This window comes from Halichoerus grypus, chromosome 3 (assembly GCF_964656455.1).
Source record: "Halichoerus grypus chromosome 3, mHalGry1.hap1.1, whole genome shotgun sequence".
Lineage (NCBI taxonomy): Eukaryota > Metazoa > Chordata > Mammalia > Carnivora > Phocidae > Halichoerus > Halichoerus grypus.
The window spans coordinates 73,379,227-73,407,188 of record NC_135714.1 but is presented as its reverse complement, the minus strand read 5'-3'; the positions used below and the strand labels follow the sequence as shown (position 1 = coordinate 73,407,188).

Genomic DNA, 27,962 nt, shown 5'->3' with positions numbered 1-27,962 from the left:
TCACGTAAAATGAACTTTTGTTTTGAATTGTTTATTGTTCACAAAAATGAATTGTTTATCATTCTTAGTAGTCTAATAAAATTTATAATATCCTTCCAAAACTAAACATGTCTTACTTTAAAATATATATAATTTAATAATATATATAACAATAATATATATAATTATATATCTATATCTGTATATATATAGAGAGAGAGATTTTAAAGGGGGTAGAGGGAGAGAGAATCTTAAGCAGGCTCCATGCCCAGCATGGAGACCGACCCGGGCTTCCATCTCACAACCCTGAGATCATGACCTGAGGCGAAATCAAGAGTTGGATGCTCAACCAACTGAGCTACCCAGGTGTTCCCTTTTAAAATATATTTTAAAATTATTTCAGGACATGTATTAGTCAAAGACCAATGCCTTGTAGATAAATGAGCCAATAATTTAACAACTGAGAACCAGGTGAAAATGGTTATTATTTCTATTCTAGGCTGTTGTTTTATAAATGAACACTTTGAATAGGTCATTTTACATACTGAAATTCCTAATGCTTAGGTAATACACATTTGGAATTCATGGATTTCCAGAATCCATTGATTGTTCATTTTTTCTTTTCTTGTCATACTTACTTCTCAGCACCATTCCTCAGGTTGGCATTCTTGAAGACATGTTTTCTCTTGTCTTCTTGACATTACACTCTTAGTATTCTTTCCATCTTATTGGACACTCTTTTTCTTGATTTTTCTAATCATTAAATATTGGAGCATCCTGCTCTGGTTTTAGGTACAAGTTCTCTCTTCCATAGCTTTAAGCAGAATCTACATAATCTTGAATATTTGATCTATATATTCCTAGCCTGAATCTTTCTGGGTTTGTAAACATATTAATGTGGATTTCTACTTGACACATGTCCTTGCATGTCTACATAAACACCTCAACCTTAACCTGGCCAAAACAGAATTCTTGTTTCCTTCCTGTTTCACACAGGTTACTCCTCTCTTACTCTTTCCAGTCTCAGGAAGTGGCAAGAACGGGCCCATTACTCAAATTAAAACTGTCACTTATCCTTGCTTTTCTCTTTCCATCACCACCCAATCCCAATTCATAACAATTATTGTTGGTATTGCTTTCAAAACACATCGCACATCTTTTCCCTTCTCACTGCCTCAACTGCTACCACCAGGGTCTGTTACCATCATTTCTTACTTGTAAAATCCTTTCTTATATATTGACTGAAAATAGGAAATTCAATTGGCATGTAGTAGCTATATAGCCTAAAATATCAGTTCAAATGCACCACCTCAACTGAAAGCTCAGAAAACCATAAATGACAATAATACTTCTACCTTTAGTTTCAATTAGTATAAACTTTATTAACAACAATTAATATTAAATTATTATTCAATAATACAACACTTTGTTACTAAAGAACATTTACGAGTATATTTCCAAGTGTTTAAGAAATCTCTCATATTTGTTATCTGGCTTGAGAGAGTCACTAATAATCATACAAACAAAATAATTACAGTAGTTCCTGTTCATGGATACTTTCCCCACACTCTCACTGTGATGACCTGTTTATATACATTTTATTGTTTAATTGTCCAAATAACCCTATGGGATAGTTAGTAAAGTTACATGTGATGAAATAGAGATTCAAAAACCTTAATCAACTTGTAGCAGCTATTAAGTGGCAGAAGTGAGAATCACCCCTAGATCTTGATGATTTGAAACACTGGTGATTTTTACCAATCTAATATACTTCCTCCAGTGGGACTTTGTTAATGAAATGGGGCTTGGAATTAGGAAATAATTTTTCCTTCCCTTCTCTAATCTCTCCTAGAGGACTGTTGAAAGTTAAGGTTACTTAAATAACAGGAGAGCCATGGAATTATACTTTTTTTCCCCCTCTTATCTATTTTCCAGATCAGGTTGTAAAGCCTCATAAAAAGCCAGGCCTAGGCCTCATGTAAGCAGAACATTCTTATTCAAAAACCTATCCATTCTCAGTGAATCTAAGTTATGCCTTCATCTAAAGCCAGAGATTTCTTCAAGGAGTATAGAGTGGATCCTTTGCTTTGTATGAATATTGTGTCATATTGCTTTTCTTTTTTAACTTACTTTACTCTAAAACGAGAAGAAAATGAAGCTCTCACACAATTTGCAAGAATTGTGCTCTAACTTCATCTGCATGACAAATGGTCATACTTCATTTATAGGTCTTGCAAAGGAAGGGCAGGGATTCAACAAAATGGAAGCACTGACAATGGAGCTGTCAGTTACGTGATGAATTCCATGTGTTGTCACATATAGTGTGTAATTTGATGAACTTTGATAAAAATATAAGCCTATGCAACAACTGTACCAATCCAGATATAAACAGTTTTTATTACCGTAGAAATTTATTTATTAGATGTAGAGCTATTCTGAAAGACAGAAAGGTAGTGCTGAAGAATACCTAGTTCAGCCAGACAAACAGTATCCTGTTGAAGGTTTTAGGGTATGCCTCACAGATCCTCTCAACCAAATAATTAAAATGTTAAAAGCTTAACAGGGTTGTCCATCAGCTACTTCAAGTTAAAGAAGGGCTTATTTTGAAGATATTTGTAGATGTGGCTTTTGTCTAATGGAACGTCTAATGGAATAGATGAATCCCTAATAAGATTCACAAGAAATCCAAAAGTAATTTAAGAGAATTATATTCATAGAAACACTTTCCAATTTAGACTTAAAGGGACAGAAACAGTGCAAAATGAAAAGAGGCCTCTGGAAATCAACATCTACAAGCACACATAAGAATGGGATAACTATTCAGAAGCAAACATGTGCTAACTTCATTAAAAAAAAAAAAAGAAAGAATGACTTGGAGGGTAGAACCAAGAGTACAAAAGGCAAAACTAAAAGCTACGAAGAATCATTCCCAGGCTTTAAGTCTGAAACAAGAAACTGCTAACCTATGCATTAGTATATAGGTCTTTAAGTGGAGAACTGAACTTGGGTTGCTATACTTAAGGCTTATCTACAACTTCCCATGCTTTACATGATGAGATTCTAATGCTGTAACAGAATGATACTTTAGGTGGCCTTGGGAGGGGTAAGTGTACTTTGCACTGTGAGGGATGCATCATTGGGGGCCAAAAGGTATATTATGGTAGCGTGGATAGCAAAGGCCACAATGTTTTTCACCTCCTGGTACCCAGACCGTTGTATAGTGCCCTCCTACACTAATAACAAGGCTAGTCTTTATTTCCAATAAATTTCACAAAAGTGATGATCTGTTACTTCTGAGACTGAGTTATAAAAGACATTGCACATTTTGTATCGTTCTCTTTCTCTTGGATTGTACATTCTTGGGAAGCCATCTGCCATGTTGCCTACATGGTGAGAAACTGAGTCTCTGGCCACCAGCAGTGAAGAACTGAATCCTCTGAACAACAGCATATGAGCGAGCTAGGAAGTGAATCCTCAAATACAGTCAAACTTCCATATGACTGCATCCATGGCTGACATTTTGAGCGCAACCTCATGAGAGGGCTTCAGCCAGAACGGGTAGATAAGCTGCCCTCAAAGCCCTGACCACAGAAACCGTAAGATAGCAAACGTTTGTTGTTTTCATGTACTAGATAATTTTCTGTGGAGCAATACATAATTTTATTGCAACCTTTTATTTTTGTATCCCTGAGCCAGGATAAATTCGTGTTTTATTATTCTTATTAGGTTTATTATTAACTTTTTATTAGATTTCCTAGGGGTGTAAATATAAACAACCATGTCATCTACCGATAGAGGTAGTTTTACATTTTCTTTCTAGTATTTAAGGTTTTTAATGCTTTTTCTGGCCTTATTTCTAGCTAGGACTTTAACACAATGCTCATTAAAAGTGATGAGAGTGGACATCTTACCTTGCTAATAATATTAGGGAGAAGCTTCAGTTTAGTACTATTTAAATATGATTATTAACTATAGGAATAAAAGTTCCCTTCTACTACTAGTGTGTTGAGAATTTTATTTTTACTCATAATTGGTGTTCAATGTTCTTCAAATGTGCTTTCTACATGTATTAAAAAAACACATACTTTTATTTCTTTTAGTTCATTAATATCGTGAATTACATTGATTAGTTTTAGAATGTTAAACAAACCTTGTACTCCTGTAATAAAACCAACTAAGTCATTGTACATTTATATGTTGCCCAGTTTAATTTAATAATTTTTAAAATACTTTCACATCTATATTTACAAAGGGAATTTTTCTGTAATTTCCTTTTACTTGTAAAGATCTTGCCAAATTTTTGTAATAGGTTTATGCTGGCCACATCTAACAGGCTGAGAAACATACTCTATTCCTGTATTTCCTGATTTTTTTTTTTTTTGGCATAACATTAGTCTTAAGATTTTCTTAAATATTTGATAGAATTCAGCATTGAAACTATTGGGCTTAAATTTTTTAAAATAATAAAATCTATTTCTTTAATAGAAATTGGACTATGCAGACTTCTACCTTCTTCTTGTGTCACTTTGAAAAGTTAGATTTTTTCCAAGGGATTTGTGCTTTTCATCTATACTGTTACATTTATTGTTATACTGTTGTTAATAGTATTCCCTTGTCTTCCTTTCAATGTCTTTAGGATTTGTACTGATTATTCCTGCCTTGATCCATTGATGACATTAGTAATTTGTGTTTCTTATTTTTTTTCTTCTTTTATCCTTCCTCGGTCTTTTTTTGTTAACTTCTCAAAAATAATTTGGGGTTCATAAATTTTCTATTTCTATTATCTCTTTTCAATTTTATTAATTTTGTTCTCCATGTTTCTTTCTATTCCTTCATGTTTAATTTGCCCTTCTTCTAGTTTCTTAAAGAAGAAACTTAGATTATTAATTATAGCACTTTCTTCACTTAAGGACAAACTTTTAAAACTATAAACTCCTTCTAAGCATGGTTTTAACTGTACACCACAAATTTTGGATTATCATCTTATATTATCATCATCATTATCATCTCACTTGAAACACTTTAAAATTCCCCTCAAAGTTTTTAAAATGATCCATTAGGTATACAGTAATTTGTTGTTTAATTTCCAATATTTGATGTTTCTCTAGTTATTTTATCATTCCTGAGTACTAATTTAATTTCATTGTTCTAATATATATATATTTGATGTCTACATTTGAAATTTATTGAGACTTTTTTATGACCCACCATATACTCTGTCTTGGTGATGTTCCACATGGATTTGAAAAGATTGTATAATTCTATTATTAATTGCAATAATCTATAAATCTCAGTGGGGTTAAAGAAGTTGATAATGTTTAAATCTTCTGAAACTTTTCTGCTTTTGTTTAGTTGGTTTACCAATTCTTGAGAGAACAGAGTTAAAATCAAGTATGATGTGAATTTGTCCATTTCTTCATTTAGTTCTGTCAGATTTTTGCACCATGTATTTACAAGCTACATAAATAGGCCATCCACATGTATAATTATGTTCTCCTGATGAACTGACTCTTTCATCAGTATGAAACAGGCCTTTGATTCTGGTAATATATCTTATATTTATATCTATCTGACAGTACAGCCATTCATTTTCTTGTGTTTGCAGTTTTAACAGCATGTCTTTTCTCAATTTTTACTTTAAACACATTATTGAGCAAGCACAAACAAACATAAAGCAGACAGCAGAAACTTGTGATTTTTGTTATTTTGAAAAGATAAATATAAAGAGAAGTCTAATGATTAGACTGCTATCTACATTTACGTGGGTAATTGCCTGTTTTTGGTAAATTTCCTTACATTATGACTGTCTACTATTGCTTTTCTCCCATCTGTAATTGTCCATTGCTGGACAATTACAAGCTTTTCATTTGCATTTGAGATGCACTGATAGAAAAGATGTCAGTTATAAAATTGTTGAAATCATTTTACTGAAATGTGCTTAAAAAAAAAAAAACTCTTAAATGCCCATTGAATAATGATGAATGGTGAAGTTCAAAACACCCTGAATTTCATCATATATTTGTGAATTATATTTAAAATTAAAAAAATAAAAGAAATTAAAAAATACCTTTGAAAATTTTCCATTATTATTTTTGGAGATAATAAAATTCAATAGTTTGAACTATTAGGTTGTTGAGAAAAGAAAAAGGAAAATAGGTAAGAACTCTTCAGTCAATTACAAACCTAAATATTTATGGCTTTGTAAATTATATTGATTCTCAAATAAATGGTACTCTGATTTTCACTAATCAAGCTATATTGTGAGAATAGACTCATCTCACAACATTAACTATTTTTTTATTTAACATTTATCTTCTTTCTTTCTTTCTTTTCTTTCTTTCTTTTTCTTTTTCTTTTTTTTTTTAATGCCTTATGATTCAGGAAATTTGCTAGGTACATTCCCAGTTCTTGCTTGTTAAATATAAACTAAAAAGGCATGGGTGGTAGTAGGGGATTACAAACAACCTTAGATAAATATTCTTAATGCTGTTATCTTTCTAGAAACTATACTACTCATTTCACCTGAAATCTTCTCAGTAGCCTTCTCAGTTAGTTACTAAGGTATGAACAAACTTCATATGAGTGACAAAAGAGAACAGAACAAACTAAAAGGAAACAGAACAGAAACTTTCTCTGTAGATATTAAACATTCTCTTCTTAGAATTATGTGGAAAAAAATAACAAAAAAGGAAGAAATAAAATGACACAGTTTTCCCCTTGCTACAGTCACTTTTATCACTAATGCTGAAGAATAAAGTGACAATAGAATTTCTAAGGGGCCAAAGCCAGTCTTTTTTTTTTTTTAAATAAAGGAGTTAATGTTTGGGGTTGTTGGGAATATGTATGTGCATTTTAACAATAGCAACTGATCTTCAAAAAGGGCAAACAAAATTAAAAACAAAATTCCACTCAAATTATCCACATTTAACCCAACTCAAAATTAAAATTAAAATTTAAGACATCAACAGAACACCACTGGGAAAAATCTCAGGTAGGAGCATTTTTTAATATATTAAACTCATTAATTCCTTTTTATTTTAAAAATAAAATAATTGGGATCTTCTGCAGTTAAAAAATAATCTGTGTATAAAAGTGGGACTACTATGCATCATAAAAAAGTACCTGTAAAATGGGAGTAATTTTTCTATATTAAAAAGCTTTTGTTAATCTAAGATGAATAATTGGTATTAAACTCAAATTAAGTAATGAAATGTAAATTACCGTTTGAAAATTCCTGGCTTAGAGAACACTTTTTTTTAAGTTTATTTATTTTAGTCATCTCTACACTCAACATGGGGCTCAAATTCCAATCCTGAGATCAAGAGTTGCATGTTCTACCTACTGAGCTAGCCAGGCGACCTGAGAATATTTAAATAAACAATTTTTCTTTAAAGGCATCTATTAAAAAGACAACTAGAACAGCTGTCTATGCTTATCATATAATATTGTCTTTCTTGTTGTCAATAAAGAATAAGACCCCCCACTCTCTGAATGTGCTTAACAAACATGTAATTATTGCTCATTATACATCAGCTTTAAAAATCAATTCTCTTTGGGGTGCCTGGGTGGCCCAGTCGGTTAAGCATCTGCCTTTGGCTCAGGTCATGATCCCAGGGTCCTGGGATCAACTCCTGCATGGGGCTCCCTGCTCAGTGGGAGTCTGCTTCTCCCTCTCCTTCCCGCTCGTTCTCTCTCTCGCTATCTCTGTCTCTCTCTCTCAAATAAATAAATAAAATCTTTAAAAAAATAAAAATAAAAATCAATTCTCTTCAGTTTCTTCAAATATTCTTTAATGAATAAAAACAGATGGAAGTATAAAAACAATCTCAAAATATTCAGGACACTGACTCCATAGTGAATATCACTGAATATTTTTTAAATTATAAAATTAAGCACCCTAAGAAAGCCTTTGACACTTCCTGTCAGTTCTTCCTACCACTGTTTTACTTGTTGATTTTTTAATTAAAACTCAGACCAAGGGAGAGGCTCTAGCTGAATAGTTGAACATTACAGGCTTTGAGATTAATATTTTTTAAGGTAACAGTTGTTACTAAGCTTGCTTTGCTCAGAGATTCAGGCTGCATGTTAAGCCAAAGGTCAGGGAGATTTGACAAGTGCAGCAAAACACTTACGTTGTCAGTATAGAAACCACATTAGTCATACATATAGTGTGCTCTTAAATATTTAACAGGCTTACCAAACATTAAAAGCCCTAATTTGTAGTGTTTGCCAATTCCTGTGGCATAATACTCCCATGTGGCTGATTTCAAGCTACCAAAATGACATGAACAAATCTAAAACTGGAAAATATACACAGAAGCCCTTATGTAGTATTTCCACATATAGATCCAATAGATGTAAATAGTTAATAGTAGAATATAGTAAAATAAATAGGAAATGGGTTTTGAGTATTGATTACCCTTCTAAAAATATAATGTGTTTCATTATAAGTGTATATAATTTAATTTTTATGCCTGTCCTTAACTGATAGCTCATAAAATTCTTGAAATTCTAACAGTGATCAAATATAAAAGCACCACTTCTGCACACCACTGTATAGATTCTAGACCCAAAACCACCCCAGCAATATAAACTGGTATGGAATCCAGATATCTCTTCCAGTTTTTACTTTAACATCTGATAAGAACACATGACTGAATGCCCCCAATAGTCTATGGCATCATTTCTTTTAAATTCCCTTCTCTCTTCCTGATTCCATTCTGGCCTCTAGTAGTAGCTGCTAGCATTATTATTATTATCATCTAAGTGTTAGAAAAGCAAATTATTAGTGATCATCTTTGTAAGGGAACCTTAATACTACTCATTCTAAATAGTTATATTCTTCTGTTCTCACATTATTTATTATCATTTCCTATCAATTAATACAAATCAATTGAACAATAGTGGGATACAGTAAAAAGTCACTAACTTTGGAGTCAAATCTCAGGCTGCTGTCTTGAATTCACACCTAGCAGAAGAAAGTCATTTAAAATTTCTGACCTCTCACTTTATGTGTTTGATATAATATTAATATGTTTACTGTTTATAGAAATCCCCAAAGAAATCAGTTGTTATAATTATAAAAATAAATCCGCAGCATACTTAAATCCTAAAGAATGGCTGATTACTGGGCATAAAGAAGATTAATCCATTATACACTTTCCTAACTAACTCACCACCTGAGCACAGACTATAGGAGGGCAACTGTATTCAGTGGGCAAAATCAGACATTCAGATTAGATTTTACTAGACTGATTGTTACTGGGACAAAAATGAATACACTACTTTTATGGTATCATGCAAATAAAGCCTCAATATCATTAAAGTGAAATCCATTTAGGGCACCTGGGTAGCTCAGTCAGTTGAGCATCGGACTCTTGATTTTGGCTCAGGTTATGATCTCAGGGTCCTGGGACTGAGCCCAGCTCTGGGCATGTCACCTACTTAGGATTCTCTCTCTCCCTCTCCCTTTGCCCCTCCCCCCTCCTCTCTCTCTCTTAAAAAAAAAAAAAAAATGAAGTCCATTTAATAAGTCTCTCAATAGCTTTATAACAACATATAAACATAGCTTAACAGCTGATGCCCATTTCTCTTTAACCAACTTTGCCCGGGTTTGGTGTCAATTTATTTTCTTTCAATTCCTTCACAGAATCTTAGAATTTTAGAGCTGAAGAGTACCTTATAAACCGGAGCTCCACATCCTTCATTTGACATATGAGAAAAGCTAGGCTGCAAGAGGATACTTGACCCCTGCCCAGTGTCATGCAGTTAATTATTAACAGAGCAGGGACTAACCAGTCTACAGACTCCACTGTCTACCAGCACTGAAAGACATTAGAGTAAACCATTACCTCTTGAAGAACTCTTTTCATCTTTAATAACAATGTCTTGACGGCTGTGCAGTCCTGTAACATCAGTCTGAAGGGCAGAGAATCAAGGCCTCCATTCTCTTCCACACCTTGCAGGGGCCAGTCTGCAGATGGACTGCTGGGCATTCGGCTCATATGGGAACACCTGACTTCCTGATCAATGTCTTTTGTTAATTTCAGTGAAAGATTCCTAACAAGAAAAAAAAATTACAATGTAGCATATTCAGAGCAGTATTTTCCAAGCTGTTGATCAATGTCAGGAGTGAGCTAGAAAAAATTTCTTGTGACTAGCATCATTTCTTCTCGCTAGTTTTTGAAAATTCTGAGACCCTTTTGTCAAAATTATGAAATAAGTCAATTGTATTTTTAGTAGTAAGATTCAACGATAATCACTATTTTAGAATGTGATTTTTTCCCTTTGGAGAATTTCATTTATACATAACACTGTGCTTATACTTTCTTAAATTAACACTTTTTAAAATGTTGAAAGTCAACAGAAATCACCAAAAGAGAAATTTCATATCTTTTCTGAAAATATGTTTAAAAATTAATTGGAAATAAAAGATTAAGAAACCCAAAACTAAGATAAAATAATTTTGTTAATTATTATTTTAAATTACTAAAGCAATCAATGGCCATTTTCAGAGTTAAGAAAGACTTGTATACATAAGATTTTATGTAAAAATAGTAAAATAAATGGAAGATGAATAACTTCATATGTAGTTAGTATGTTTATCAAATTATCATTAAATTTTTAGCATAGTAATGTGTGGAAAAACACACCTATATATTTACCCTGTTCTACTTGATAATCAACAATTATTTGAAAATATTGCATTTTGAAAATCCTCTAACATGGCTTATATTGACAATATATGTAAAATAAAAGATACTAAGATCGACAATTTTCCATATGTGCAGATCAGGAATCTAAAAATAGTACAAAAGAGGAGCTAATGAAAATAGTCTTTTCCATTGAGTTTTCTGAATTTGTTTCCATTTCTTAAAACCCAGGGGCCTCTGCAATAATGACAATTAACATGATAGCATAGCTCAGGCTATTTATGAAAAAATAGTTTAGGACTTGTGCTCAATTTTAGTAGCTTTTATGTATATTATTTCCTGAATTATACGACAAGGTCACTTAGCAACCTAAATTGAAAAAAAAAAAAAAAATAGAGTAGCCTTGTAACTTGCCACCAAGATTAGGAAAAGATGCCAATAAGAAATATATCCTCAGTTAATTTTATTCAACTCTGATTATTCATGATAGTAAATTAATTTTTTAAAGATTTTATTTATTTGAGAGAGAGATAGAATGTGTAAACAGTGGGGGAGGGGGTGGAGGGCAGAGGGAGAGGCAGAGAATCCCAAGCAGACTCTGTGTGGAGTTTGAGTCTGGGCTCGATCTCCAGACCCATGAAATCATCACCTGAGCCAAAATTACAAGTCTGACGCTTAACCAACTAAGTCACCCAGGTGCCCCCATATAGTATAATTAATTTTTAAAGTATTAGATAATTAGTAAATAAAACACACTTTTGGATTACACTGAATTTTTCACTTATCTTCACAGATACATTCATTGATCACAACTGTCCTTTGAAGTGATAAGACAGTAATTATTGTCTTCATTTTGTATCGATAATAAAATAATAAATAAATAGTAATAGGGATGTTTGGGTGGCACAGTTGGTTAAACCACCGACTCTTGGTTTTGGCTCAGGTTATGATCTCAGGGTTGTGGAACTGAGCCCTGGATTGGGCTCTGCGCTCAGCTGGGAGTCTGTTTCCTCTCTCCCTTTCCCTCTGCACCCACTCATGCTCTCTCTCTAAAATGAATAAATAAATCTTAAAAAAAATTATTAATAGCTAAAAATTTTTGAGGGCCTACTTATAGGCCAAATACTGTGCTAACCATTTCATGCATGTAATTCATTCAAATTTTGAACAAGTTCGAGGTAGATATAATAAGTATCTTAATCTTATATGAGGAAACTGAGGCTCAGATAAGTAACCTATCTCAGAGTTAAAAAGCTAGTAAGAAGTAGACTTGGGATGAATCAACCTAGGCACCCTTGCAAGACTTTTTTTTTTTTTTTTTCCTACTAAACACATAATGTGCCTATATATAACAATGCTTAATGCATCTCAGGTAGTCTTATAAGGACTTTTACATGTTAAACCACTTACTACAACTCTTTTAGGTAGTATTAATTATCGTCCCCATTTCATAGTTGAGGGAGTTTAATATCAGAGAGGTGAAGTAACATGGTGATGGTCACACAGCAAAGAAGGGACAGAGCTGAGATTTGAATGCAGACAGGGCCCTCAAGCTCTAAGCCACTACATGAGTCTGTATCTCATGTGAAAAACAAGAAAATAAGCCAAAAACTAAAAACAAAAAGCCAAAAAGATAAAAGGAAATGAAAAACCCTACAATTATGCAAAGAATCATTTATATTTTCACTTTTAAAATATATTTTATCTAATATGACATTCATCTTAATTATGCACAACTTGTGAACCATGCAATCATTCTTAAAGGTTTCCATTTTATTTTAGTGTCTTCTATCCTATTTTCTCTAAGACTGATAAGAATAAAATGGAATATAAAAATTATATTTCACAGTATGTGTAATAGTTTGTTTATGATAGAATTTTCAAAGATTAATCAGGTTTTAGTTGTGAACCACCCTGGTGTCTGGCACAAATTAGTCTGACTTGGTAAATAATTGTACAATTGAAGTTGAAAAATGAATACAATAATAAGTGAATGAATAAAACATTTTTTGTAATAATCTATGCAATATATCTCTCATTTGTATACATAAATTTTTATGCAAGGTGAATTGTTATGCATTGCAGGGCTGCCACAGTTCAAAACTTCCTAGCACTCTTACAATAAAGTAATTAAGCTAATGTTTTTATAATTCCTTTTAGTAGGATTGCTATTTCTTTAGACCTTTTTGTGCAATCACAGATCTAAACATCAGTGAAGACTGACAAACGTTTCAGAAACCACACAGGTCTGAAGTTTTGTGACTAATTTCAGTTTACCGAGGTTCTGTGGATTACAGTTTAACATTTACAAATCTAAGAATCCCTGTAATTTTCAGAATTAAGAATGGACTATATACAAAAATGCGTAGAAGATAAATTAACCATTTGTTTTATAATTCAAAAACCTGAATGTATCCTTAATTCCAACAAGGGAGAATGATGGCATTTTTTTCACAATTACAGAAAATATCCATATTGTGTCCAGCAGAGCAATGGTGGCTGAAGTTGCAGAGCTTAATAGGATACAGTCACTGACCCCAACAGGCTCACCACAGTTATTAAATTTTTAATAGGTGATACCAAAAAATATATATGTATCAGTTACAGTTGACCCTTAAACAACATGGATTTGAACTCTGTGGATCCATTTATGTGTGGACTGTTTTCGATAATTACAGTACAATACATAAATGTTTTTCTCTTCCTTATAATTTTCTTCATAACATGTTCTTTCCTCTAGCTTACTTTATTGTAAGAATTCAGTATATAATATACATAACATACAAAGTATGTGTTAACTGACTGTTACTGGTAATGCTTCCATTTAATCCCAGGCTATTAGTAGTTAATTTTTTTGGGGGAGGTGTCAAAAGTTATACACAGATTCTTGACTGTGTGGGATGTTGGTGCCTGCAACCCCTGGGTTGTGCAAGGGTCAACTGTAATATTCTTTTGCACATGAAAAACGAATATTTTCACCTCAAAAGATTTTATTTCTATGTGAAAAATAGTCGGCCACAAGACCACCATAATCAAAATCATTCTTATTTTTTTTTTTTTTTTTTAGCCATTCAGTCAGAATGGCTAAAATCATTCTTAATTAGGTTGAGGTAGTTAGTAAAATAGGCCGTTAAACAGGACTACTACTCAGTTGCATAGGATAGCACAGCCATCCTATTGTATGTTTGTGACCATTATATGAATGATAAGTCCCCGAGGTTTACAACTGTTAAATATTTTGAATCTCAATCTTTTTAACAACAGACTTTTATTGCGCTCAAAATACCCAAGTGTCTCTGGGTAAATTCATCTAAAAAAAAATCCCATCCCTGTAGTTGACGAAAAAAAGAGAGACAAATCTCTACTATGGAGCCACAGTTTCCTCTTGCACAGACCACCCATAAGGCCAGGAGGATAAAGTGAGGTTCAAGTACTCCCCGTTTATGCATTAGCAGGGATGACTAGATAATACAATCTGTGCACTTTGGGACATAATAGCTCTCTGTCTGCCAACGCTCTGAATTATTATAGTTTCAGAAAACTGAACAAATAGGCATTATATCAAAAAAGTTAGACAGTCCCTTAACTTGGCCAAAAAAAACCAGAGGCTGTGGGGGGGAAACTGAGGCCTGATACAGTGGTTCATTAATCACCATAACTAGTACAAACAAACAACAACGACATTGTAATCTCCGCCGAACACATTTATATACAGTTCACCCTCTCTGTGTCAACTTTGTGAATCTTCAGTAGAACTGCTCAGTAATTTTTACACTTGCCTTGTTGCTCATGAATGATCTTTAAGTCTTTATAACTTAAAATTTAACCCATAGCTTTTCCACAGCAAAGGAAGCCATCAACCAAATGAAAAGGCAACCTACTGAATGGGAGAATATATTGCAAATGATATATCTAATAAGGAATTAATATCCAAAATACATAAAGAACTTATACAACTCAATACCAAAAAACCAAATAATCCAATTAAAAAATGGGCAAATGACCTAAATAGACATTTTCTCAAAAAGTCATACAGATGACAGACATGTGAAAAGATACTCAGTATCACTCATCATCAGGGAAATGCAAAACAAAACTGCAAGGAGATGTCACCTTACACCTGTCAGAATGGCTAAAATCAAAAAGACAAAAAAATAACAAGTGTTGCCGAGATGTAGAGATAAAGGAATGCTCGTGTACTGCTGTAAAGAATGTAAATTAGTGCAGCCACTGTAGGTAATAGGATGGTGGTTCCTCAAAAATATGAGAAATAGAAATACCATAGATCCAATAATTCCACTACTGGGTATTTACCCAAATAAAACAAAAACACTAATTCTAAAAGATATATGCACTCTTAGGTTTATTACAGCATTATTTACAATAGCCAAGATATGGAAGCAGCCCATGTCCATCAATAGATAAGTGGATAAAGAAGATGTGGTATTTGTATATAATGGAATATTACCCAGGAATAAAAAAGAATGAGATCTTGCCATTTGTGACAACATGGGCGGATCTAGAGGGTATTATGCTAAGTGAAAGAAGTCAGAAGGAGAAAGACAAATATCATATGATTTCACTTACATGTGGAATCTTAAAAAAAAAAAATCAAACAGAAAACCAAAAAACATAAAAAGCAGAAACAGACACTTAAATATAGAGAACTGGTGGTTGCCAGAGTCGGGGGGAAGATGGAGGAATGGGCAAAATGGGTGGAGGGGAGTGGAAGGAATAGGCTTACAGTTAGGGAATGAATGATTAGTCATGGGGATGACATGTACGGCATAGGGAATATGGCCAATGGTATTGTAACAGCATTGTAGGGTGACAGACGGAAGCCACACCTGTGGTGAGCATAGCAAAATGCACAGAGTTGTCAAATCACTGCTGTACACCTGAAACTAATGTTGTATTGTGTGTCAACTCTATGTCAATAATTAATTAATTAATTACCTTTCTAAAAAAGAAAATTTCACCTCAATAAGAAAGCACTAGACCCTGTGTTCCAAACAAAATAAAAAGAGAGAGGAAGAGAGAAAGACAGAAATCAAATCCTTTTGATTAGCACAGGAATGAAAATTAAGCTCCCCAGGTAAATGGTGCATGGAATCATTCTGTTATTATTTCTTACAACTGCACTGAATCTATACTTATCTCAAAATAAAAAAGTTTAATTAAAAAATTACCAACATTTAGATAAATGTTGAAACTTACGGGCCTTTCTCAGTCTGTAAGTACCACAAAAATGAAGGTTTTTAACAGCACAGCTCATAAATGTTATATTAAATGTATTCTTGAAAGTTTCAACTGGAGAAATTTGAGTTTCAACTGGAACTTTAAACATTTAACTAAAACTACTACAGTGAATTCGCTTTGTACTTTTGTCACCGGAATTCTGTGTGTGAAAGGAATTTTCTATCAAACTTGTTCAAAAGTTCTGCTGCAATTCTATTTTCAATATGACAGACAAGTTTAATAAGAAAATATGTATCTTGACATAAACTTTAGAGTGATTAAAGAAGTTTTCCTCACCAGGGAGAGAAAATAAAAGATTATTTTCACGATTTTTTTCTCATTTAGTTATAAGGAGCACTACCAGTTTGATAGTGAGAAATTTTCTTTCCACCTACATCATCTGAAAACTTCCCAGTATAGTGTCCAAATGACTAACAAAGTACAAGATCACGTCAGTTGCAAAGGATTGATGCTCTCAGCTGTCACAGGAGTTATTCCTTATTTAGTGCACTGACACCTTTCATTATAGCAAATGTCTATGGCCATAAGGGCTCTCAATGATTTACACTTGATGATATGGCTATGATTTCTGAAGCAGATTTCCAAGGAATGAAAAGCAAAAGTAATCTCTGCTTGCCCACCATAATAAATAAGCATATGCATACATCTGTCTTCCAAAGCTTCATTAAGTAGGTCTGCAGAAAATAATACTTTCTAAAAAACTTTACTTTTGGAAACTGCTTTTTTCTTTAATTTGCATTTCAAAAAGGGCTGGGTTATTCATGGTAAATTAAATTTTAGCTTGAATAATTCTTAGACAGGCACAAAGATACAAATCTATATTAACAGATTGGCATTCCAGAGCTAAAAACTGTCTGTTTGAGAAACTACAAAAAAGGCTATTGTTGATAAATAAGCCATTCTATTTCCTTTCAAAATATATTGTTTATCTCAAAGTGTCATTTTAGTGGAAAAAAACTTGTATGTCAAATTCTTTTGTGGTTACATATTTAGCTGTATTATTGGAAAGGATGGAACCAGCATTCATCTCTCCACAGTAGTAGTATAGTGGTTATAATAACTTTTTAACACTTTACATTTAGATATAAATTTACATTTGAGATGGACTTCACTACTACCTGAACTGATGGGTAGAAAAAAAGCAAGAAATGGAGAAAGGCAAGCTAAAATACAAATGTCTTAACATAACCAACAAGGTCCTCCATAATGTACCAACTGTCTGCCTCACCATACCTTATTTTATAACAACCGTTTCCTTGTTTTTTAAGCTCCAATTACACTGGCCTTCATCCAGGCCCTGAAATGTGCCAGACTTCATCCTGCCTCAGGAACTTTGTCTGTTTTTCTATCTGCTTGAAAAACTCCTGCTTACCCTTGCACCTTCAGATCTCCCCTTAACATACAACACTTCTTAAGGAAACCACCTTTGCATCTATACAAACATACACATCCTTGTTTCTATGCTAAGCCTTCTTTTGTAGCACTTACCACAATGCAGTTAAAACATTAATTTGAAGAGACCTCTGAGAACACACTGGATTAAGTTGAACTACACTCCACCTCCCTTGTCAACTATGAAGAGATGCTGGATGAATTATAAGCACATTTATTTTTAAACATATTACAGTGCAGGAGGGAAAGACAGAAAAATTTCCAGATGCCAAAAGGGCAAAATTAAAACAGCAATAATTATATGAGTTACCACTGTAGTGGTTTCAGTATGTTGAACTTGGATGCAGTCTGCAAAAACAGAAGGGGCAGGTTTGGTGCCTATGCAGATTTAGGGGAGTATCTGGCAGTAACAAAGAAGTCTTACAGTACTGGGAGACAAGAGAGTTTCAAACTTAAAAAAAAAAAAAAAAAGCCCAAATATCAATCTGATCTAACTTTTAAAATAACCGTTGGCTAGAACACTCTTCTTTCTTTAAAGACAATAAAATACAGACCCTCAGAAATAAATAATCCACAATGTCTGGCAAATAGTCAAATGAATAGACATGCAAAGAAGAAAAAAGGGAGACAAAAACAATTCATAGACATTATGAGATGACCCATGTGTTGGAATTATCAGACAAGGATTTTAAGCAGATATGATTATAACTATGTTCAAAGCCTTAAAAGAAAAAGTTGACATAATGAATAAATACATGGTTGATCTCATCAGAGAATTGAAAACTATAAAAAAAGAACCAAAATGGAAATTCTAGAATCAATTGATGCAGTTTCTGAAAGGAAAAAAATATAAGCATATTTTATATATATTTTATATATTCACATATACATATGGCAGACATTGTTGGTTGTCTGCCCACTATTCACTCACACTTCCTTCCTTCTTCTTTAAAATAGAAACAAGAAAAAAAAAAAACAAAAACCTCCCCAATTTGTTTAAATGCTGGCTCTATTATGGCTCCATGAAATGACAGAAAGAATGGTGGGGTTCCTCAATGCTTCCTATCTGGTAAAAAGAGACACAGGAAAAGACAGCCATCTTTCCTTTGGATATTGTTTTGACTTGATGTATTTTTTAAAACTACTGGTGGATTCTGCATAGACACCCAGCTGTGAAAAAACTGAAGAGAAAAAAATTGGGGTAGACCTGGCCTTGATAATGTCATTGTTTCTTTGAATTAACCAACACTGAAGACTTGCTACCTATAGATTTCTTGTTGGACAGGATAACATATTTTTTGACTGTTTAATGAAATTTGAGTTAGTTTTTTCTCTTACTTGAAGCTGAAACCATTCTAACTAGTATAACTACTAAAGAATAGATTCCTGAAAACATTAAGCCTAGAAATAACAGTGAGATTACATAATCACTTGTGTAAGTTTTTGTTTAATGACTACATTCGGGGCTCACATGTTCCAAGGAAATAGGAACAGTACTTATCTTTCTCATTCATTAATGTATCCACCAAACTTTATTGCACAATTATATGTAATACTCATATCAATAAATAATTAAATCAATGCTAGAAAAAGCATTATAGGACACCTAGTTTAACATTGACATTTAATAAAGAAGTTCAAGCCTAAAGTAATTTTCTAAGTGCCACACACTAGAAGGTGGAGAACTCGGATCTCCTGATTTCTAGTCCAGTGCTCTTTTCTTCATATTGCATCTTCTTTTAATAGTATTAAAATTTCAGATATACCTGCATTTACCTATTTTAAGCTGTACGCTGGAATAGTGAAATATTAAGCTACAGTCTTAGGGCATGATATTAAATAGTAAAAACTCCAGTTCCACAGAAAAGTTTTAATTTCCTTCTCCAAAATTTTAGGGAAAGTAAATATTTCATGAGTACAAACCTGATCATACAAAGTGTGAAAGTACTTGTTTACAAAGAAAAGGCTGACTTGATTGTCTATGTTCAGTACCATTCCTGCATGCCATAATGTCATTCACACTTCTCCCTTTCATTCTCTACTTTTGTTTTCACATGTGATTTAAGATCCACTTTAAAGAGCATTTCACACTAATGAAAAAAAATTTAATTAATGAATGTAGAGTTAAGTAGAGACTTGCCTATTATGAACTTTTTTCCTTTTTAAGATAAACTTCTTTTCAACAAAAGAGTTTCATATTTTTAGTGTAGTAGTATCGATAAGATGAGAATTATTTTTAGACATTGAAATTACATTATTGACAACAATTTGATTCACAAAGCTATTTGTTGCCTGCCCTCTTCCCTTCAATATCAGGATAATAAGCCGCAAAAATACAATGTCTTGCTTCAGATCCGTATCAGGTAGGGATTTGACTAATCTTTTGGAACCAAACTACCACCATAAAATGCATCCTACTTCATTATCACAGAAAATAGTTAGAACCTATTGTTATTGTTTTAAGAGCTTGTATGTTTAAAATTCTCCATCTATGACCACTTTAGGAGAGCATATAATTCTTTTTTAAATATAATTTAAAAGAAAATTTATAAAAATATGTTACTTTATATTTGCTTTTGAAATTTATGTTATATCAGAACTTCTTAAAACCATAGAATGTCTCTAATTTGTCTCTAGATATCTAAATAACCTTTATAAAATGCAGTATTTTACAAATATAAGCAGCTGGGTTGATCACAACCAGGCTATAAAGTTATCTCTAAGTAAAATTTTAATATAATATATATCATTAATGATATGTTAAAAGTTATGCAACTTACAGGCAACTATCTATCTAGTTTTCAAAGATTGTTCTATGCCTTTCACCTTTTAAAAATATTCGAGATCTGGCAATACCAGTGTGATAAGTGACAGTCATGAAAGTATAATCTAGGAAGTCATGTTCCGAAACAGAAAATCAATTCTTCCTCTGTAGCTTGGCATAAAGGCAATACCTAAAATTATTGATATAACACATACTGGCTAAGAAACTGTAAAGCTTTCAAAACTTTCAAAGCTAAAAAGAGTCAGAGATAATGACTTTGAGTAAACTTTAGAGCCACAGAACTTTATCAATTTGAGAAAGATTAATAAAACCTACATAAATCTTACCAACCAAATTCTCCATATTCCATTCTTGAGATAACAAAAGGCATTGTGATGATCTATACTCAATTTCAACTAGAAAAATAAGATTTTCTATATGATACAAAATCAAGTATTCCCAAATATCTTGGCAGACCCACTCACGCATACACAGAAATGATGTGGATTACTTTTAAATATGTTAATTCCAGGGCTCAATCTCCAGCCCCCTGTGTCATAATCTCATCTTGCTGTGTCACCTATTTAGCCTTTGAAAGACAAAACATGTAGCACAATAGCAGAATAGATTAAACATATCTTCTTATGCTCACTGGCCATAATTTTTCCCAGGATATATGTGAGTTTTGATATAGTGTGACTAATTTATATTTCTCCTTTAAGGCTGGATTACGCCCACCCCTCTCCTAGGAAGTCCTCGTCAACCCTTCCTACTACCTCAGGCTCTAGAGCTGCCTCTTTTCTTTGCCAGCAACACCAAAGAAGGTGGAGACCCTCTTTTAGTGATCATTGTATTTCCAGATGCCTTGCATCCAGCAGTTTCTCAATAGGTATTTGTTGAATTACTATGCAAATAATGCATCATGGAACACTATATCAAAAACGAATGATGTAATGTATGGTGATTAAGATAACATAATAAAATAAAAAATACGTATTTGTTGAATGAAATACTTAATATATGGTAATCTTACATAAACTAAACACATGTGCTAAGAATTCTACCTTATCAATCCTAGGCAACAGATTTATGTATCACAATTTCCCATGAAGCACTTTTCAGATTTATCTTTGCAACTTTCCCAAGGCAAAACTGTTCAAGGTTGTAAAAATATTCTGGACCAGTGAATTAGCGTTAGATAGAGACAAAAGAGATTAAGATCAAATAGAATGAAAACAATAATAGTGATGGAAATACTACTACTAATAAAACTAGATGGAATATGAGTATAGCCCTCAAGTAGTTGCACAAGGAGAAAGTGTAGGTGGGAATTGTCATGGCTTCTGGGTTTAAATCTAGCTCCTTCTGAGTTCTTGGTGTGAACTTTCTCGTGTCAAATAAAGTTGTAGTGGGGGCACGACTGTTTGAGTGAGGATAATCTCATTTTTAATAATATAGAAAACAATGTAGCTTCCCACTTATCTTGAAGATCTTTCCTACTAAATGAAAAGTGTATAATTTCACTCCAGCCAATAAGCTGTCTCAAAATCATAATTCTAGTAATTGAGTGGCTTTTGGAGTCATGAGTGTACTGAAATGAGTAATAACTTTCTGCCTGAAGTAAGAATAAGAAAAATTAGAAAGCACCTGAAAAATCAATGGATAGGTTTAGTTTCTTTAAATTTATTTTCTTTAAATATCAGTCCTAGTTGAATTTTAAATTATATCAATGTTTAAGGTATTTTAATAGTCAGTTATGGTATCAGTAATTCACTGTGAGCTATAATTCAGTTAATCAAACCTACTGATATCTTTCAGCTTGGATTACAAGTCTGTAGTCCAGGCTGTTGATGGCTAGTGCGAAGAGTAGCTGCAGTGTGTGAACGATGGACAGGACTGGGGCCATTTGAAAACAGCTAGAGCAGCCACTGCAGGGATGTTGCCTTCCCCGTCTTTGTCTGCAGTGGCCCAAAAACTTCGGACTGGGTAAAATGGCAACTGTTTTCAGCAATTGCTTGAGAAGTCAGTGCAGGAATAAATATCCTGATCACAAGAAAATGGAATCGGTAGTCAATCAATATATGTATAACCCAGCGTAGCTTAGTTTGTTACTGCCCACAGAAAACTTTGCTTCTTTTCTTCAAATCATGCAGTTGTCCCCTCTCCTTTTTCCCCATAAAAGCCCTTGCTGTCACCCTATAAGCAGGACATTATGTGAGTTTCAGCTTGAATCTGTGCTCCCCAAATCACAATTCTTTGATCCCAAATAAATTCAGATCCTAAATAAACACTTGCTTGTGTCTTTCATTTTTAGGTTAACATGTGGACAGTTTTTAGAACATAGCTTGCCCTGCAAACCCAACCCTATAACAGATTGCTCCTGTGTAATGTAACACTCAGGTGTGGACTTGGGGAATAAAGAATACAAAACTTTTATTTTTTAAAAAATATTAATGATCTAATATGTTTAAATCTTTAGGAATTCCTGGTGTAGTATTAACATGATAACAACTGAAACATCCTGGTAAACAATCCTCTAACTTTGCTTAAACCTGTATTTTCTAATCTCAATTGAACATTCATTCATTCATTCTTTCAACACATACTTATTAAGCACTCATAATAGTTGTTAATGTCCTAAGAAACCAGGTATGTAAAATACCAGAGTAAAGAAGATGTTTGGATGGCTTCTTATAAAATTGCCACCAAAAAAGTGCTGAATTAATTTCAAATCTCAGTGCTAGATGCATAATAATAAACAGTATGATTAGTAAAAACACACTGTCAACACGAAGCACCATCAAATGGTGCTGATTCTAAAAATGTAGTTTTTGGTAAGCAATAATAAACTTAACCATGGATGGGCAAGAATGATAAAGGGTGTCTACCTTTTTTCCCTCTGAAGCAGAGAAACCCCTGGGTTTCAGATCAATAACAGGCCAGATTATTGGTGTAAGTGAAAAGCATATAACATGGTTTATACATAATTATACATCACAGAACTGTCAAAGTATAAATAACTGTTGCAAAGAACAAACAAAAAATCCTTGAGGCTAGTAAAAGAATATGAACCCAGACCTTGAAAGGAGTGACATGAAGTGAGAATGCCAAGCCGAAGTGATTTAAATGATTCAGTTTAAAGTAGCTGAATTACCTTTCCATTATTCATCAGAGCAGCATCAGCACAGACAAATACTACAATCATACATATAAACATGATATGTGGCTATAAATCACAAGGTTAGATAAGTTGGAAGCTGCAAAATGTTTTAGGTTTCCGTTGATGAATCTTTTCCTAACCCCTGTCTTGAAGACACAGACACTTAGATTGTTGGACTCTATCTTTGGCTCCAATATATTCCTCTTTGAATGTTATCTCAGATTCTTTCTCTCTATGCTGAAGTGTACTTGACATTTAAAACCAGATAACAGTGGTTACTGGTGGCATAGGATGGTTTCTCTTTTACACAAGCAGCAGAAACACAGATTGGTATCAATGTCCAATTGCTTTTGAAACAGATGATGATGAAAAAGAAAATACCCCGGTGCTTTTCTTTATGCAACTGAAGAACCACTGATAAAAGAACACCTCCATTTTACTCTTTCCTCTCCAGAGAAAACTACCCATTTAGAAAGCATAACGGGAAAACAAATTCCTCAGAAAGAAATGAAGTTCCATTCTAAAACACATCTTCCCAAAATGACAATGTTAGGTTGTTTTAGTTACTTTTTGATGCCTAAAATGAATAAAATTTGTTTTCTTTAATTATCAGTCCTAATTATACCCTAAATTATGTCACCTTTTAGGATATTTTAATATTCAATTATTATATTAATAATTTACAAGGGAGGAATCTCAGCACAGAGACTGGACAGAATGCAAATAGCAAAACTAGTCTTTAAATCTAAAGATTCTGTTTCCAGAGTCCATATCCTAACCCTCCGTTCCCTCTAGAGACAGCTTCTTGGCAAAAATTCAATGAACTCACTAAGCCGGACTCTCAAAGTCATAAATACATACTGATTGGAAAATATAAGCTAATCTTACTTCAGAGTGATTTTTATGATTTTTTCAAATTTCTTTTTTCATCTAAAATATTTTTTCCAACTTATTCTTCAATAGTTTCATAGAAGAGTAGGAAATTACAATATCTTGTATTGGGAAATTTAATCTAAGGTAATTTTGTTATAAAAAAAAAAAGACTCTTAGAATCACTGAAGTTAACAATTTTGGGATATTTAAAGTGGACTGTGTATGACCCATGGGAGGTGTTCCTGGAGAACTCTTATAAATAAACTATTCATGTTCTTAAAGACAACTTCTTAGAAGCTGGCCATAGTAGTCTCAGAATTGATTCCTTTTTTCCTCTTTCTTCTTAGGTGAACATCTGTTGTTTTTTCCTGAACACGAAGAAATTCTCCCCCTTTCTTTGATAATAATGCCTTTACTTTCCTTTACAAAAGTCCCTCCTCTCCTCCATGATTGCATGCAGTTTTGATGGGACTGCTTAACAAGGTCCCATTCTCCCTTGTTCCATGTGGTGATGTGACTTGGGCTTGGCCTACAAACTCTAGTTCCTAGAAATATGAATCTTGAGCACAGGGACAGAAAACCATTATAACTGACTTACTCTAACAGTAGAGACTCGAAGAGCTAATCCATTCATTCCCGTAACCTAGGGCCAGATTCATGGTCTTACATCAGTCCAGTCACAGCATCTGGCTCTTAGAAGGGTCTTACCCTTGGTTTGATGGTCTGCTGTCACCACCTTGAAATTCTCAATAATTTTTGAACAAGGAACCTTGCATTTTCATTTTTCACTGGGCCCTGCAAATTATATAGCTGGCCCTTCTATCTCACTTCCCTGAGATTACCATGTTTCTGTTCTCTTGAGGACTGTTTGGCTTTTCCTTATTTCCGTAAGCTACTGCATACTATATATATAATACAGTATATGTAATATAGTATATGATCCTACATACATATAATATTTTTTTTTTCCGTAAATGAAAGTGAAAGAAGGTTTCTGGGGCTTGTATCAAAGACCCCTGTGTTTTACATTTGTCAGGCCCAAGACTAAACTGTAAAATGTAATAGAGTTTTTCCAATGCCCTCACACACACCCTTTGGTGCATTCCTGTCATGTCCCTTTTTGTGATCTTCTCCAGGTTTGCTTTAGAGCATTACTGCTCCCTGGATATTTAGAATTCATTACTGGGATGCTGTAAGTCAGAGGCCATTTACACACACAAAAGTTTAAGGCATACTGTCTGCTTAACACAGACATTTTGTGGCTTTAGGTTTCTCGAATCACACTAAATAAGGAGCCACATATTCTGTCTTTCAATTTCTCCTGCATTTAGAAGGAAAAATACATAAGTGGTTCTAAGACTAGTGTTTCCTGACTTTTTTCACCAAGGAAAATACAGCGGCTAGAGGTCAGCACTAGAAAATTATATAAGCTTTGTTTTAATGAGGAATTTACCTAAAATGAAGTTGCACGTATTATAAATCTTGTAAGTTTTATGTTACATGGACTAAGTTTCTTTGCACTGATAACTTCAATAAATTGACTTTAACTCATCTTCTCTTTTTGTTCATTAGAAAGGTAAAAACTAATGGTTGCTTTCTGTGATTATCTTGTCTTTCAAATGACAGACCATCTCCTATTCTCCAAGTATATTGCCCTATTTAATTATTGACAGCAACTTTAGGATATGTTTCCCACCATTTGTTTGCAATGATCTATTTGGTATGCCCCCCTCTTTTTTTCTATATTCCCTCTAAAAACTTTCCCATAAACTGAAATCCTATCTGGAGATACACAAAAATTTCACATGGGTTAAAATGTTTTATTTTCTGTTTTAATGTTTTTTTAAAATTTAAAGCATTTTACTTGTAAATGACGTTAGTAAATTTAAATTGCACTTTTATTGAGCTAGCAATAGAAATACTTGCCATTGGCTTATATGTAACTGTAACTGTCATCTAAAAGAAAATAAAAGTTGACAAAGTGAAAATAAAGAAGGAATATATCTAATCTAACACATATATAATATATACACATTATATATATATATATATATACACATATTAAATGGGATTATAAAAATATCCCTATGCACTTATACATAAATGAAATATGCCAATCATATAAGAACTGAACTTATATTTTGGAAAAGGTCTGTCTTTGGTTTTAAAACACCAGACAGACTAAGCATTGGTGAATGAGTATCTTCCACTCCCAGGATCATTTTGTTCTTCCTCTGCAACCAACTGAGATTTTAATAAATCCCACTGATCTTACAGGGATGTTAAAGCATCAAAGGGATAAAGCACTGTGCCTTCAACCTCTGGTTCATGTACTAAAAAAAAAATCTCTTGATTTACATCTCAGCTCCTTCAGGTCATAAGAAAGAAACTAGAAAACATTAGTCACCAAAATAGGCCAATCATTAAAGAAAGATGACGTGTCTTCATTTTTTAAAAATAATCTTATCATTATTGACTGTTTTTGTTTATTAAAAATATTAATGGATGACATTATTTTGAGATAAAATTTTTATTTTACAGTTGCACAGAAATACAATTCAATCTATCATCTCTACTATACATGCTACCTTTATCCAATTCATATTAATAAATTTGACATTATTTGCCCGCATAAAGGGCAACCCCCTTTTTTAATCAACAACTAAAATGTTTAAAATAGTTTATTTAAAGATTTATTTATTTGAAAGAGAGAGAGAGAGAGTGGAGGGGGGAAGGTTTGAGGGAAAGAGAAATCCTCAAGCAGACTCCCCACTGAGTATGGAGACACTAAGGGCTGAATCCCAAGACCCTGAGATCATGACCTGAGCTGAAATCAAGAGTCGGACACTTGGGCGCCTGGGTGGCTCAGTTGGTTAAGCGACTGCCTTCGGCTCAGGTCATGATCCTGGAGTCCTGGGATCGAGTCCCGCATCGGGCTCCCTGCTCAGCGGGGAGTCTGCTTCTCCCTCTGACCCTCCCCCCTTTCATGCTCTCTCTCATTCTCTCTCTCAAATAAATAAATAAAATCTTTAAAAAAAAAAAAAAAAAGAGTCGGACACTTAACTGACTGAGCTACCCAGGCGCCCTCACAATAACTTTGATAGACAAAGTTTATTGTTGTATTGTTTAGAGTAATTATTGGCTTGACTTCTAGGTATTCTTACACTTTTAGAAGCAAATTATTCAAGTGGTACAATAAACAGGATAAAACTTCTCTGTTCTAGCAACTGAAGTAGATCAATAGCCTCACTATCAACATGCCAGTCCTAAGAACAAAAACACTTAAATTATTTATATCAATATTACATTTATTAATTTATTTATACATATATGATATGTATAAGCACCGGTTATAAAGTAGTTCTTTATAGTTGTTTGGAAATATTCTTCCCAAATGTTTAAGATGAAAAGATTAGGCATGACATCAGAAGAAGAACAGAATTTTTGACTCTGACAGAATGGCAGGTTCCTTGTAATCTTCTGTGACTAGTGTTTCTTGAAATCACATATTTATTTTTTTAAAGACTTATTTATTTATTCATTTGACAGAGAGAGACACAGCAAGAGAGGGAACACAAGCAGGGGGGAAGTGGGAGAGGGAGAAGCAGGCTTCCTACAGAGCAGGGAGCCCAATGCAGGGCTCGATCCCAGGACCCTGGGATCATGACCTGAGCCAAAGACAGACGCTTAACTTACTGAGCCACCCAGGCACCTCTTGAAATCACATATTTAAATTGATATTCTATATGAGTAAATATGACTTTTCTTCTGTAAATAATACCTCTTCCAACCAAAACCACACTAGTCAATATGAATCCTATGTGATTCAAATGAGAAATAAAGTAATTTAAAACATAAATTGAATATTTTAAGACCAATGACT

The 27,962-nt window shown here is 33.4% G+C and overlaps 1 protein-coding gene across 1 annotated transcript in view; it reads right to left on the bottom strand.

Annotated features, from left to right (window-relative positions):
* The window catches only part of CCSER1 (coiled-coil serine rich protein 1), a 1,392,827-nt gene that overhangs the window by 918,491 nt on the left and 446,374 nt on the right, over window positions 1–27,962 (bottom strand). The window contains exon 8 of the mRNA XM_078068968.1: window positions 9,831–10,038. Coding sequence (XP_077925094.1) covers window positions 9,831–10,038 — 208 coding nt within the window. The remainder of the gene's footprint in view (window positions 1–9,830; window positions 10,039–27,962) is intronic.